Source organism: Dreissena polymorpha, chromosome 2 (assembly GCF_020536995.1).
Source record: "Dreissena polymorpha isolate Duluth1 chromosome 2, UMN_Dpol_1.0, whole genome shotgun sequence".
Classification (NCBI taxonomy): domain Eukaryota; kingdom Metazoa; phylum Mollusca; class Bivalvia; order Myida; family Dreissenidae; genus Dreissena; species Dreissena polymorpha.
The window spans coordinates 78,331,536-78,346,643 of NC_068356.1; the positions used below are offsets into that span (position 1 = coordinate 78,331,536).

Here is a 15,108-nt window from a genome sequence, read left to right on the forward strand (position 1 = left end):
TGGATTGTTTATGATATTATCGAATAGCAGCCATTCTGTCATAGGAATCATGTAGAACTGTATGTGTTGAATAATATGTTTTTCATATGAAAATGTTAAGTATGTTTTCGTGTCAGGAATGACAATATACTGCATCATTTTTAATAGAATTTCAATCTATTATAAATTACAGAGGAAACAAATGCGTTTAGCTGTTATTGATGTCACTTAATATGAGCTTTTATTAATTAACTTTATAATATTAGACGAGAATGTGTTCAATTTATTCGCCCCATACTAGTCGAGCCTCGCAAATAAAGCTCGAAATTCGCCTTATACGAGAAAAAGTCGGCCAATATGGAAAAAACACGGCCAATACGGAAAAAGGTAGGCCAATACGAGATTCAGCCAATCAGAAAGCAGGAAAAACTCGGCCTTATATGAGAATCTAAAATTTCGACAATTTTGGACGCCATCTTGAAATTCTGTGCTTAGTTTTGGTGCAAAAGTCTGAATCTTTAAAAATATACATAAAGCACTCAGTCCCTAATATATTCAGCTCCCTTTTTCGACAATAACAATAGTGCAGTGTAACCATAACAGTAAGGTTCAATATGTTAGCGTTCAAGCTACAATGACTAAGCGCCGAAGGCGAAAGCAAAACTAATTCGAAATCATGGAGGATTTACACATTACAAATGCAATTCCTAATGTCAATTAGTTAGTTTTCAATCCTTATTGTCTTTCTGAGTTGTATTAAAAACAACGGTAGTGGATCAAGCGTGGCTGGAATGTTATTCAGGTAAATTTTGCATAATTTCGCGACCTGTCAAATTGTGTTTCTGCATCATGCATTCAGCAATGTCTAGAATTTATTATTTAGAAAGCATCTTTAGCCATATACTATTTATAAATGCTATTGCTTCTATGCTTTATCAGTAATACCGCCTTCATATTACAATATTGAAGAAATAATAATTATTCTTCTGAAATTAAATGCATGTTCAACATTTGTTTCCTCTTGCAACAATACTCAATTTTCGTTGTAAATTAACAAGATATCTCTTAAAAGGTAGGCTAGATTGAACTTTACTAGTACACAGTTGTTTACCGCTATCTACAAAGCAGGGGTTTGGGGGCGGTAGCCCCTGATACTAAAGAATATAAAGAATAAAAGGATAATTAGGTGTTGCGCGCTTAGCAACGATAAAATTATACGCTCTTCCATTCTTTTTCACGTACCGCTAAAGTTCAATCGTCCCAAAAGGTATTTTGGGGTACATAACATTTTCAAAGCATTTTGCATGGAAATATAAACAGGGAAAAAGTTGTATAGAACAGAAATTTTGCTATTTTTTCAAAACTTCAGACTTAATTTAATAGCAAAAACCTGTAAGTGTAATTCGAAAGTGAAATTCAAGTTTTTCTTGCTGAATAATATTATAAAGTTAATACATAAAATTCTCATTAATTAGTTGAATTCATATTGGCTTTGTTATTGAGCTTCAGACAGCCGTATTGGCCTGCGGCCTCAGGCCAATATGGCTGTCTTCAGCTCAATAACAAAGCCAATATGAATTCAACTAATTAATAACATTATAATATTAAATAATTGTATAGAAATTTGCATAATGTTTTTTCGTATAGAGTATTCTAAATAAATATAAAAAAACTGTTCAAATAGCTGAAACACAAGTGTGATTGTGTAATTATACTTTGAATGAAAAATGCGCATCAGTTTTTTTTTCTAATATAATATAATACAAAATGATAGCACCGTGATGTTGAAGTCCTATATGCGTAACCGGTACAATACGATTGGTATGATACTATAATTATGTATAGGAATAAACACATTCTTATTCTTTGTAGCCAACATTTTGTTTTAATTATCTCATGAGAGAAAAGAATACATTACACACCTCCACCACTTCCGAGATACCCGTGCAATAGTAGGACCCATCACAAGCGCACGTGCACATCATATCGAGCCCATTCCAATTATGACGGAACTGGGCCAAGCCTGCGTATCGGTTCCGCCCCACTAGGCATGGCGCGCAAGTGCTAGGAAGACATCCGGTTCCGTCCGGCCTGCAGCGCACCATAATCTCCTCGTCGTAGCCATAACATTCGTAACTTCCGCCGCATTCGCAATTGCAGGTGAGCTTCATACCGAGCGCGTACACCTCAAAGGGGCGCTCGCCGGGGTAGGTAGTTCCAAACGCTGAGCACGAACCGCAGCCGATCTCGACGCAGCGACCGTTTACGCCGCAAGAAATGAGCAGTCCTCCGTCCCCTTCGCAGTAATAAGAGCCGTCGCATCCGCACAAGCAGCGCAAGTTCTGACTCTTGTACACCGTTCCGAATTCGTCACCGCCATTAAAACGCGCGCCGTCCACTATGCACTGGTTACAAGTCGTCGGAAGGCATCCACTTCCGGTCGGGCACGTGATGACGATCGTTGAGTCTGCTCCGTAACAAATATAGCTAGAATCGCATGAGCATTGGCACGAGAGTTTCAAGCCGCTGTAGACAAGAGAAAATCGGGATTCCCCTTCGTAGCGCCGTCCGTACACGGAGCAGCTTCTGCAGCTCAGATTCTCAAATTGTTTTTCTCCGTAGCAGTAATAGCCACCGTTGCAGAAACATTCGCAGTTTAGGGTGATCCCATTCCTGCTAATGACATAGCGCGTGTCGCCAGCGTACGTACGCCCGTTCATGTCACACTGAAAGCAACCACCCGAAATTATACCACTGCCGACACCAGAACCGGAAATACTGGTATCCTCGCGGATAAAGTACCACTCCCCGATGCATACGTAGCTTCCGTCACAATTACAGCGGCAGTACATGCCCATGCCGTTCAGTTGGAAATCGAAATGCGAATTCCCGCGGACAACACGCCCGCCGTTCTCAGCGACTGTACATTGCGAGCACGGCTGTTGCACCGACTTCGTATTCACCACAATGGCGGCCGGGCAATAAGCGGTCCCGTTGCAGAGGCAGAAACACTGATACCGGAAATCATTTTTGTCCAACGTGAACTTCGAATAGGGGTCGTACGTCCGGCCTTCCGCTTCGCACTTTCGGCACGTGTTGCACGTGTCCACGGCGCTCTTTCCAGAGCATTTCCACGTGCTGTCGCAGGAACAGTCGCAGTCCGTGTACGATGTACAGCCGACCCGGAGATTGAACTTTGACCCGCCCGGATACTCCACGTTGTTCACGTGACAAGATCGACAATCTCCGCATGTGTCCGTGACAGAGCGACACGTGGTCTTACCGCATTTGCATTGGCACGAGCGATAGTCTTGGCATTTCGTGCGGTAATCAAAGCTCTGTTCGTTCCTGAAAAAAAAGACAAGGACATTCTAATACAATAGCAGTTTATATTTGTTGTTCTGTTCCCAAACTTGCCTACTAATTTAGCAGACTTCCGAAAACTGCTAGATTTCGGTATCTCCATTAATCTTCGGTTAGTTACATAAGCGCATTCAACTGTCGGTTTGATAATAAGCACCGCTAGTTTGATGCAAGATGCATACAATTTATAAAATGCGTTTTAAGTGGAATATTTTGGTATCTGTTTACATGTAAACAATATGCAAAAGAGCCATCTTAGCACTACTTTGTTGTAATGGTTTTCGGTCTCACATCTTTTGCCACGTGTATTCATGCTCAACAGGCAGCTTCCATCCCGGCATAGAATAATGTGTTATTTGTAAGGTAAATCAACGTATAGAATTGATTTAAATGCTTGTTTTTCAAAAATTCGTGGTCATATCCTTTCAACCATGTTATGATGTATAGTGATATATTAGACAGGTCATGGTCTAATGGGCTGCACGCATTGCATGATGTCCATAAAGCGAAATTAAGTTTTGAATGTGTAAAATAAACATTTTGAGCGATTTCCACTAAGCAATGCTTTATCGATGGATCCAAAACGAGGCTCGTGAAGCAATGGAACTGGATCTTTATTGAAATCAAGTTTATATACATTTCATATGAGCCACACTCGGTGAAAAGAGGGTTTATTGCATGGACGTAAAGTGTCTCCCCAGGCTAACTAGGGACGACACTCTCCGCCTAGTTGATTTACCCGCAGAAGAGATTTTCTTTTAAAGGGATCTTTACGGTTTGGTAAATTGACAAAATTGAACAAAGTTGTTTCCGATTCGCAAATTTTCGGTTTACTTATGATATTTGTGAGGAAACAGTATTACGGAACATTTGCCATGGTCTAATATAGCCATTATATCCATCTTTTGACGATTTAAAAACCTAAATATTATAAAGCGTTGCAACGCGAAACGATTGAATAATTTGGAGAGTTCTGTTGTTGTCGTTTAAATTTGTGAAACTACGAAGATTGCTTAAATAACGTATAAAATACGCACCTTTTTATGCTTGGCAGGATAGCTCAGTTGGCTAATGCGTTTTTACTTCAGGATTCTGGGGGTCACTGATTCGAGCCCTGCCGGGGGCTACTATTTTTTTCCTTTTTTAAATTTTATTTTTGATTTTTTACTGGAGCTTTTAAAATTTAATATTTTCATTTATCAATATAAAGCATTTAATGACAAACTTCAAAACATGCCAAAATCTGTGAAAAGGCCCCTTTAAGTTTTGACGAATATACCAAAATGCGGAAATTGCCGTCAGTTATTAGCCTCTACGGACTTCACATGCGTATCTCTATATATACCGGTATGTTCGGCCGTCGTGAACACAGTCCTCGCAGGTCTGGTCAGGCGGCTGGTCTCCACGTGTGCACGTGTAAATCCCGCCCGTGCACGAATACGCACCGTTACAGTTACAGGTGCACTGCTGATAGCGCGTGCAACCCACCTCGGCTGTAAACGTGCAAGAAAAGTGCACGGATTAAAACTTAAAGCCACAAACCTTTTATTCTTTTCCAAAAAAAAAAAAATATATATATAATATAAAAAAAAATAAAAAAAAAATATATATATATATATATATATATATATATATATATATATATATATATATATATATATATATATATATATATATATATATTTTATAAGCACATGAGCGTTTGTGATTGAAATCTTATATACCAACAAATAGCAAGATTCAACACATCGTCTAATTTCTATCTATAAACGCGATAGAGTGAGTCGATAAAGTACATTACGTTTTAACCAAGCGAACAGTTCAGTATTTATTCACTTCGCAATAGGCGCCTTCTGTCTACTTGAATTGAATAAATAAGTATAGCGTTGTGTTTTACGTTTTAATGTCGTCCGTTCTCAATCATAACAATATATAAACTGAAACAATAATAACAAGATGACGTGCATGTATATGACGTTATTCGGCGGCGTCACACAACGGCGCGCCAACGGCGACGTCACACGACGGCGCGCTAAATTCCCAACATTATCCGGGCCGCGAAATGTTAATATACACTTACAAAACATGCTTATTTGAATAAAATAATTAAATCTACTGATGTTTTTGAAACTTCAAATGTCAATAACATCAGAAAGAGTTTAACACTTGATTGCACACAAAGTCAGTTGTCGTCACAGTGTACTTCTAGCGGGTATAGTTTGACGATAGGTCTGGTGGTGATTCGACTTGATGTACCGAGGCGCGCGGCCCTCGTAAACCCATCATTTCCGGTGAGAAGCTCGTATACCACAGCCAGGGTCCACTGAAGTCGCGGTTTGAAGTCGTCCTGCACGATAACAACGTCGCCCAAACGTATCGTCTGATGGTTGTTGCCGCCTTTCGTTTTATGGTGCTCGCGTAGTGACGTCAAGTATTCACGTTTCCAGCACGCCCAGTATTGGTCGATGACTCGTCTGTGTTGGTCAAGACGCCGTGTTGCGTTCTCTCTGGTATGATTGCGCCAAATGATATCGTCTACATCGGGAGTGTCGTGTGTAGGCAGTGACGTCATCCGCTTGCCGTACAACAGATGAGCGGTTGTTAACGGCTCTGGATCTTCACGTGATGTTGGAACGAATGTGAGCGGTCTTTCATTGATAATTGTCTCTACTTCAGTGACGACGGTCTGCAGTGTATGTAAGTCTACTGAAGCATTACCAATTACTTTCTTTATGGTCTTCTTCGTGATGCCTATTAGCCGTTCCCACCAACCACCATACCAAGGTGCGCGTTGCGGTATGAACTTCCATTCTGTGCCCCGTGCTGCAAGACACGCCTGACTATTGTGTGTCATTCGGTGAATGTGACTCGCCGCAGCTCGGAAACGGTATGTCGTCGGTGACCTGCATGGGTCTGTAGGGTAGGTAACTGCAGAGGCGCGTGTGGTTCTTCCTCTACGCTTCGATAGCGTGTATTGGATAACTCGGGTGGCTGCATAACGGACATCGTCAGACTACTATCATGGACGGCTGTACTACTTGAAGATGGGTGATCACGCAGATTTTGACGGTATCTCCGAAGCTTCGCTTCCATGTCAAAAACGTACATCTGTGAGTCCAACAGCTCGTCTGGGGTCGATTCCGCGTCTGATAGTGCGGATATTTTCTCATTTAATCCTCGTATTATCTCCAACTGGTTCTCTATTGCAACGATGGTTGGTTCAAACTGCAATTTGTCATTTTCTTCCAATCTTTCGATTAATCGCTCAATAACTTTCTGATTTCCTAGTCTCTGCCCCTGTAACTTATCTGTATTTGTTGACGGCATACTTAGTTTTTTCGTCACGGCACCAAAATGTCTACTTGAAATTAATAAATAAGTATAGCGTTGTGTTTTACGTTTTAATGTCGTCCGTTCTCAATCATAACAATATATAAACTGAAACAACAATAACAAGATGACGTGCACGTATATGACGTTATTCGGCGGCGTCACACAACGGCGCGCCAACGGCGGCGTCACACGACGGCGCGCTAAATTCCCAACACCTTCTATGATCTTAATTAGATTCATTTCTTAAAAATGAAATGAGGTTCAGTAAAATATACATCATTTTCGTTCAATACAACATATGGTGTTTTTTCAGAGGGGGTAATCAAGTGATAGGCAAGATGGCGACGTCAATGCCGAGACAGTTACTTTTGTTTAAGTTTTAAATGACGCTCACTTTTAAGCCATAGCAGTAAAAAGGTGATAAGCGCTTATTTTGTATTAAAATTCGCTTCATATCTCTACTTTACTTCACGCGAATTTTCTTAGTGGAGCTGTAATTAGGTCATCGCACTAAGAAATTTCGCAGCGTGTAAAATCGAGATATAGAGCGAATAGTGAAAAGAAATAAACGCTAGTAACTTTCTTGCTGATATGGCTGGAAAGTGAGCGACAGGAGGGCCTAAAAGGCAAAAAGTCGCTCACCTGAGATAGAGAGGAACTGTCCTGTTCTATGCAGCCCAATATATTATAAGAACAAAATGTTCTGACCAAGTTTCATAAAGATTGAACTATAAATGTGACTTTAAGAGTGTTAACAAGGTTTTACTAAAGGCACATAAGGATACATGCCCCGCCCCTTTGCGACCATGCTTTGCAACAGACCGGAACGATTTCCGAACCCGTCCAAAATATCATCACAAAAAATGTTCTGACCAAGTTCAATAATGACTGAACTATAAATGTGACTTTGCATTGTATTATAAGGAAAAATACACCTCTCTCCTGCGGCCATATTGTTCAAACAACAGGAACCATCTCGTCAAGATATCATTGGTACAAATCTTCTAACCAAGTTTCATGATGATCGGACAATAAATGTGGCCTCTAGAGTGTTAAAAATGTTATACTATAGCCATGTTAGGAAAATTGGCCCGCCCCGTGGCGGCCATGTTTTTCAACAGACCAAAACCATTTAATATATAACAAGCAAATTCGAAGAACTGATATCCCCCGCAACATATGCTTTGTTTGAGGATGGGTGCAAATCGGACGGATATAACCAAGGGCCATAACTCCGTTATTTCCAGATGGTGTACAATGCCATTTGGCGTGCATCATCCTCTTATCCATATATATATACTCATACCAAGATTCAATGAAATCTGCCAAAGCACTTGCAATATATGGCTCTGGACACAAAAGTGACGGACGGACAGCTGGACAACGCCAAAACAATATCCCTCCCCCTCTGGCCTCTGGTGGGGGATATATACTCATACCGAGTTTCAATTAAATCCGCCAAAGCACTTCCAAGATATGGCTCCCGACACAAATGTGCCTATAGTAAAAAGCATTTTTTCAAGATACAAAAGGCCATAACTCTGTTTTTAACAAATGGTATACAATGCCATTTGGGGTGCATCATCCTCTTATGCATCTATATACTCATACCAAGTTTCAATGAAATCCGCCAAAGCACTTCCAAGATATGGCTCCGGACACAAAAGTGCCTATAGTAAAAAGCATTTTTTTTCAAGATACAAAGGGCCATAACTCTGTTTTTAACAGATAATGTACAATGCCATTTGGCGTGCATCATCCTCTTATGCATATATATACTCATACCAAGTTTCAATGAAATCCGCCAAAGCACTTCCGAGATATGGCTCCCGACACAGAAGTGCCTATAGTAAAAAGCATTTTTTCAAGATACAAAGGGCCATAACTCTGTTTTTAACAGATGGTGTACAATGCCATTTGGCGTGCATCGTCCTCTTATGCATATATATACTCATACGAAGTTTCAATGAAATCCGCCAAAGCACTTCCAAGATATGGCTCCGGACGGACAGCCGGACGGACGGACAACGCCAAAACAATATCCCTCCGCCTCTGGCGGGGGATAATAAGAACAAATGTTTTGCCAAAGTTTCGTGAAGATTGAACACACAATGTGTCCTTTAGTATAGTGTTCACAAACTAATTCTTTTGACATATCGCCATAGTGTTTGACTTCGTGTGGCTTTGTTTCGAACACAGCAAAGAAATCATTAGGGCGAATCTTCAAAGTAGGTTGTATTAATATAAGAAATAAATGTGACCTCATGAGTAAAAGGTGGATACCATCAAACACTGAATTCCAAAATTGAATGATACACATTTAAACACTATTGTCAACCAGATTGAAAGTAGGATTAAAACAAATACCTGAAAATGGGGCTGTGCCCCCATTGTAAAACCGGTCGCCAATCTTGCACTTCCGGCACCCACCGCACAGATCCTGAATAGAGAAGTGGTTATAGAGAAAACCGCATTCCTATGTACATAGAAGCGTGACGTCACCACTTTCGTCTGGAGAGTGAATCATTCCATACAGAGGTTTCAAGTTATTGCATTAGTTCAGAGAATTAAAAATTAATTAGTATAGAGTTTAGTCCACATTTAGAACTTTAACGTCACTTCTTTAGCCGTACCTCTTTACTAGGAACTTATTATACTTCCCATATTTGGCTTAATGTGGAAACAGTTACATATAGTTCGAGGATAAAAGACACAAAATCAAAACAAGCATATTTACAATTGATTCTCGCAATAACATCTTTTTGCATTTTCACATATACGCTGCATTTCCCGGGGAACCCATTACGTATGAAAAACAAAATATTTATAAAAACAAATATTCATGACCGCTATACCTATTCATCAACAATTGGCCAAATACATCATTATATTGCGCGAAACTTAACTACTATGCTTTTCATTCGTAAATAATAAATAACGTAATTGTTTGGCGCGAACGTTTACGTTGTGCCGTTTAACGAGATTCAAACGTTTAACGAGACTCGAACGCATGCGGTGTCACCCTTATAGTTTTAACAATTGGCTCTTTTATACACTTAACGCCGAAATTAAAAGAATTCAATATAATTTTGTGGCACTTCGTAGGTGTAAGAACTGTCTCGTTAATTGCGAAGAAAGAAACCGATGAAATGCACAAAATATGCCATTAAATACTTAACTACAATAATAATCCCATTAAGACTGTTTTGCGTAATTTTTTTAAAGTTTTTATTGACTGGGCTATTAGTTCTTACGATGGTCTTATTGCGTCCTCCCTCGCAGAACCAACTTCCGTTTTGATGACACGCGCAGTCCAAGAGCAGATCACATCCGTTCGTGTAATTGAATCTTGACCCACTTGCATACCTTTTACCGGCTACTTCACATCCTATTCGAAGAAGACGAGTTCCGAGGTTATAAAACATGAAAGTGTACATAATAAATGTATCATTAATGTGTTTGTACATAAAAGCCTGCTTTGACTGGTTCCCAGCTTAGCTCGTAATAAATCCCAGCCGCAATCACACCCCACGTGATGATGGTCGGTTTAAATATAACTGCAATTATATGATTTCCACTCGTTTTCATTTCTATTGAACCTATGTAGGTACCTAACACCATTAATAGATCAGAAGGCCGTGTTTAAAGAACTTTTGCTGATTTTCAAATCACTTTCACAATTCATACAACGTGATGATGAGCAAACACCTCTCAGTTAACGGTAACCACTACCATAAGAAGTAAAGTTCCTTGAAAATCTAGAATAAATTGTAACATTTTCTCATTTGATGAAAATAAGTGCTCTTTTCTTCCGTATTGAACATATATGTTTTAATATTATGGCCATGGTTGAGAAGAGATAAACAGTTTAAATAGACGCCTTTGTATATTTTACATTCGGTATTTTGTGAAATTGGTCTTCCGGAATCGCCCCTTTTCTGTTAATTAAGTATATGAAGGCGCTTTCGAAGAAGCAAACTATGAGAAAACGTACGCTTTTAAGTTATATTCTTCTTTGCAGTGAACGCATGATTTTTTCTCTTTATAAAACACTTGCAAACCTACCTTGTTGAATTTCGCACGTGTAAATTCCTTCCCCGCACGTCCATCCGCCATCACAGTTGCACCTGGGGGATATAATATTTATATGCTCCTTAAGAACTCACATACATTTAGAATCATACGAAAAATATATTCTCAGATCAAATAAAGATACAATAAATTTTCAAATATAGAAGTATTGATAAACATGAATATGATGATGTTGTTGTTGGTAAAGTAGTTGATTCACGATAACCATCATGATAGTAATGATTATCCGTTGACGATTCTAGGAAAATAATGATTATGAACGCGAGTCGGATGATCTTGGTTTTGACGATGTTGATAATAATAGTGATGCTGATACTGATGGTGATGCTGATGATAATGGTGATGGTGCTGATGGTGCTGGTGATCATGTTGGTGGTGATGATAATGATGACGATGATGGTGATGATGTTGTTGCTGTAGGTGGTGGTGATAATGAGGATGAGAATGATGATGAGGAGGAGGAGGAGGATGTTGTTGTTGTTGTTGATGATGATGAGGAGGAGGAGGAGGAGGAGAAGGAGGATGTTGTTGTTGTTGATGATGATGATGCCACTGCTGCTTTTGCTATGATGATAAAATGTAATATATTATACAAACAGCACTTATCGGTAAGCAGTATAGTTCTTTGTTAGTATTATCTGTACATTTTTAAATTACCAAACACAAAACGCCTGAGGGAAAACGGGTATCCAACTTTGTAAACTGACGTTAATACCATGTATCTGACACTCCACACATAATTTAATATATTAAAAACACATGTTTACCTGCACGAGTTATAATAAGCGCAACCCGCCGTCAGAGTGAAGGTCGTGTTCGGTTGCACGACAAGGCCTGGAACCAGATTCGGTTTGCATACGATACACTCGAGTGGCCCCGGACAAATGTAGCGGGACTTGTCGGATGGGCAGACCAGGTCTCCGTTGCAGCGGCACTCGCAGTTGTACTGGAAGCAGCCGAGTTCGAACGAGACTTTTCGGCCGCCTATGGGGAGGACACAAGTAAGAGGTTTCATGATGCAATTTAAACGTTTTACGTCGCGCGGAAGCTTGTTCTACAGTAAGCATAAAGTAAACTTAATTGTGCGGATTGTTGATCTGTAATACGCTTTTTATTGTACGCTGCAGGCAGTAAAGTAAATTTGGGAGTGTTATTTTTTTAAATTTAACTTCGATATGTCGTTTGTCGCTTTTGTTGTTTGTTAGCATTATAATGTTGATTTGCATTTACTTATTTTTAAGTTAAAGAGTTTCTTTGTCTATTTCAAAATTTCATACAAAAACGATGTTTCCTATCCATGGAGGTCAACAGTGGGGAACATGAAAAATACAACGCAAGTTTGTGATGGTCATAAACCGAGACACCTAGGAATCAGTGTTGTATTGAAATTTACATTTAGTAGCATTCCGACCAAAAATAATCAAGAAAAAAGAAATGACCAACCGACGTACCTTCAAACGTCAGGTCCTTATGTTTACACTGGCGGCAAGTGCCGACGCCAGTGATGCCGACGTCGTCAGCGGAACCGCTACTGATACCCGGTAAACGCGATCCGACTAGCGTCCTACCGACGCCGCTTGTTCTGCCACTGTCTGTATAAATTCCCGTTGCGGACGTCTGACCTGTGCCCGCAGCTATTCCTTGGCCACCGACAGTCCCAGTAACGCCCGCGGTCTGCCGTTGCGCACCCACACAGGTGTTGATGACTTGATCACTTGGGCAGTTCACTGTTCCGTCGCAGCGGCAGTTGCAGACGAAGAGATTACAGCCTTCCTTCTTTTGAAACGACGAGTTCGGTTCGTATGTGACTCCGTCGGACGAACATCGGGAGCAGCCTTGCGTCTGGCGCCTTGTTGAGCTACTGCCGGTTCCGGATCCCTGCGCGTAAAGACTCTCAATCACGCTGCCGCTTCTGAAATCGTCGCTTAAACACATTTGGCGAACGTCCTGTGAGGGGCAAAAGAGTGTACCATCACACGAGCAAGTACATATGTACCTAATGCATCCACGGTCGTAATAAAACATGGAATTCCCGCGGTACGCCTTTCCACCTAAGCGACAAGAGGTGCACTCGGATATCTCGATCCCGCGCTCATTGCAGGCGCTGATCCCGCGCGTGTGCGCGCACGTCCAGCCGCCATCGCATGCACAGTTACATGCGGGGTATTTAAAACATTCACGAACAAGATCAAAGCGCGAGCCGCCCTGGTAAATGTAGTCGTCGATCTCGCAGTAATAACAACCGGTTGTGCGATTCTGACGACACAAATCTTTCGCGCGCTCACCGGGACAGTTCCAGGAACCGTCGCAGTTGCAGACGCAGTTGTACTCGATACAGCCGTTCACGTACTTGAAATAGTCGTTACCTGTGTAACGTTTATCGCCAACTTCGCAAAAGGAGCATCCGGTCTTAGGGTCTATCCTGCATGTGTCCCGCGTGCGCTCAGCTGAAATAAGAAATATTTTCTTTAAATGCCTAGTTTAGGAACACGGGGTTCCATTAAACAGTGATATAGAACACATGGTTTCTGGAGACGAGGCGGGGCGATTTCAAATTAAGAATGCTTTAATTAGAACAGTTTTGTTTAACAAAGACAAATGTATCATCCATTTGTCAATATAATACATGTAGTATCATAGACAAGAGGTAGCGAAGACGTTGTTTTCTCTCAAAATGGAATACAATATAGCAACTATGTAACCGGTGTGATTAAATTTGCTTAACGAAGGCGCGGGATAGAAGATAACGGACACTATTTATTAGTAAAACAAGACGTTACGTGTTCATTCTCATTGTATCATTGTTGCAGTTGGAGATAAGTTTCAAAATTGTATAATCCCAGATAATCACTGAACACATTGTAACCCATTTATGCCTAGTGGACTCTCCCATCCTTCAAAATTAAATCAATTTATTTCCAAAATTAGGCATATCTAGTATATTTAATTCTATATTTAGAATATTTCTTACAGAAATTCCTGTAAGCTAACAGCGCAGACCCTGATGAGACGCCGCAGCGGCGTCTCATCTGGGTCTACGCTTTTTGCCAAGGCCTTTTATTCTAGACGCTAGGCATAAATTGGTTAAAAACGCTAAACGAACAGTTGATTTCACAGTGGTAACGCGTGCTCGTTACCTGGGCAATTCCAGCTACCATCGCAGTTGCACATGCAATCAAACTCCAGACAACCGTTCACGTGTTTAAAGCGAGAGTTCCCCTCGTACCGGCTGCCATCTACCGTGCAATAACTACAGCCGGTTCGGGGGTTGGTGTTGCAAATGTTCTCTGACCTTTCTCTGAAAATATATAGTTTAAAACGAAAAGTCAATCACAACGGTAATTACTTCGACTGTTTTGTAATCGAAGCTTAATAATTTATAAACAGAGACTCGATTACCAAACACTTAAAACCAGTGCCATGTATTTAGAAATTGTGAGTCTCTTGGTATACAAATGATTTCTCATCGTACTTAAGAAAATGGAATAAAACTTTCTCCAATGTAGTGTGTATCTTTGATAAAAACGGTTGCGGTTTCGTTTTTTTTTTTTGGTTGTAACATGCAACGAAAAAGTATCGTATTTGAGCCGCGCTCTATGAAAAGGGGGTTTATTGCATTTGCGTAAAATGTCGTTCAAGATTAGCCTTTGCAGTCCGCACAGGCTAATCAGGGACGACACTTTCCGACTTAACTAGATTTTTGATAAGAAAAGACAAAATGGAAATCAAAAATATCATAAAAATCGGAAAGTGTCGTCCCTCATTAGTATGTGCGGAATGCACAGGCTAATCTGGGACGACACTTAACGCACATGCATTAAACCCCTTTTTCACGGAGCACGGTCCATTTCTACTTGAAACATGTTCCGGTTTCCCATGAAGGCTCTATATCGTTGAGCTTCGGGTTTCAGTACGAGTATTTGAGACTTTTTAGGTGATATTAGACAAGTTGATCGCGAATAAGTTTCGCCGCGACAATTACGCGATCGAAGTTGCCGGGAGGCATTTTAAACTGTTGCCGATTGCAGTGCATACACTATTCGTTATGCAGATACACTAACAATTTGATATTAAGGTTTAATAGGGAGGCAACACACTTACTCGGGACAGTTCCAGGAACCGTCACATTTGCAGAAGCAATTGTATTTGAAGCATTCCTTCGTGTAGCTGAACTCACGATTTCCTTCGCGCACCTGATATGGAAAACATATGAGCCTTGTTCTGAGAAAACTGGGCATAATGCATGTGCGTAAAGTGTCGTCCCAGATTCGCCCGTGCAGCACGCACAGGCTAATCAGGGACGACATTTTCCGCCTAAACGTGATTTTCGTTAAGGAGGGA

General features: G+C 40.6%; 1 protein-coding gene across 1 annotated transcript in view; it reads right to left on the reverse strand.

Annotated features, from left to right (window-relative positions):
* LOC127867716 (uncharacterized) overlaps positions 1-15,108 on the reverse strand; it is a 56,712-nt gene that overhangs the window by 18,033 nt on the left and 23,571 nt on the right. Inside the window, exons 4-12 of the mRNA XM_052409059.1 lie at positions 14,869-14,960; positions 13,905-14,065; positions 12,219-13,214; positions 11,535-11,751; positions 10,741-10,802; positions 9,930-10,063; positions 9,043-9,115; positions 4,688-4,835; positions 1,902-3,327 (exon numbers count right to left, since the gene is read on the reverse strand). Of these exons, the coding sequence (XP_052265019.1) occupies positions 1,902-3,327; positions 4,688-4,835; positions 9,043-9,115; positions 9,930-10,063; positions 10,741-10,802; positions 11,535-11,751; positions 12,219-13,214; positions 13,905-14,065; positions 14,869-14,960 (3,309 nt within the window). The remainder of the gene's footprint in view (positions 1-1,901; positions 3,328-4,687; positions 4,836-9,042; positions 9,116-9,929; positions 10,064-10,740; positions 10,803-11,534; positions 11,752-12,218; positions 13,215-13,904; positions 14,066-14,868; positions 14,961-15,108) is intronic.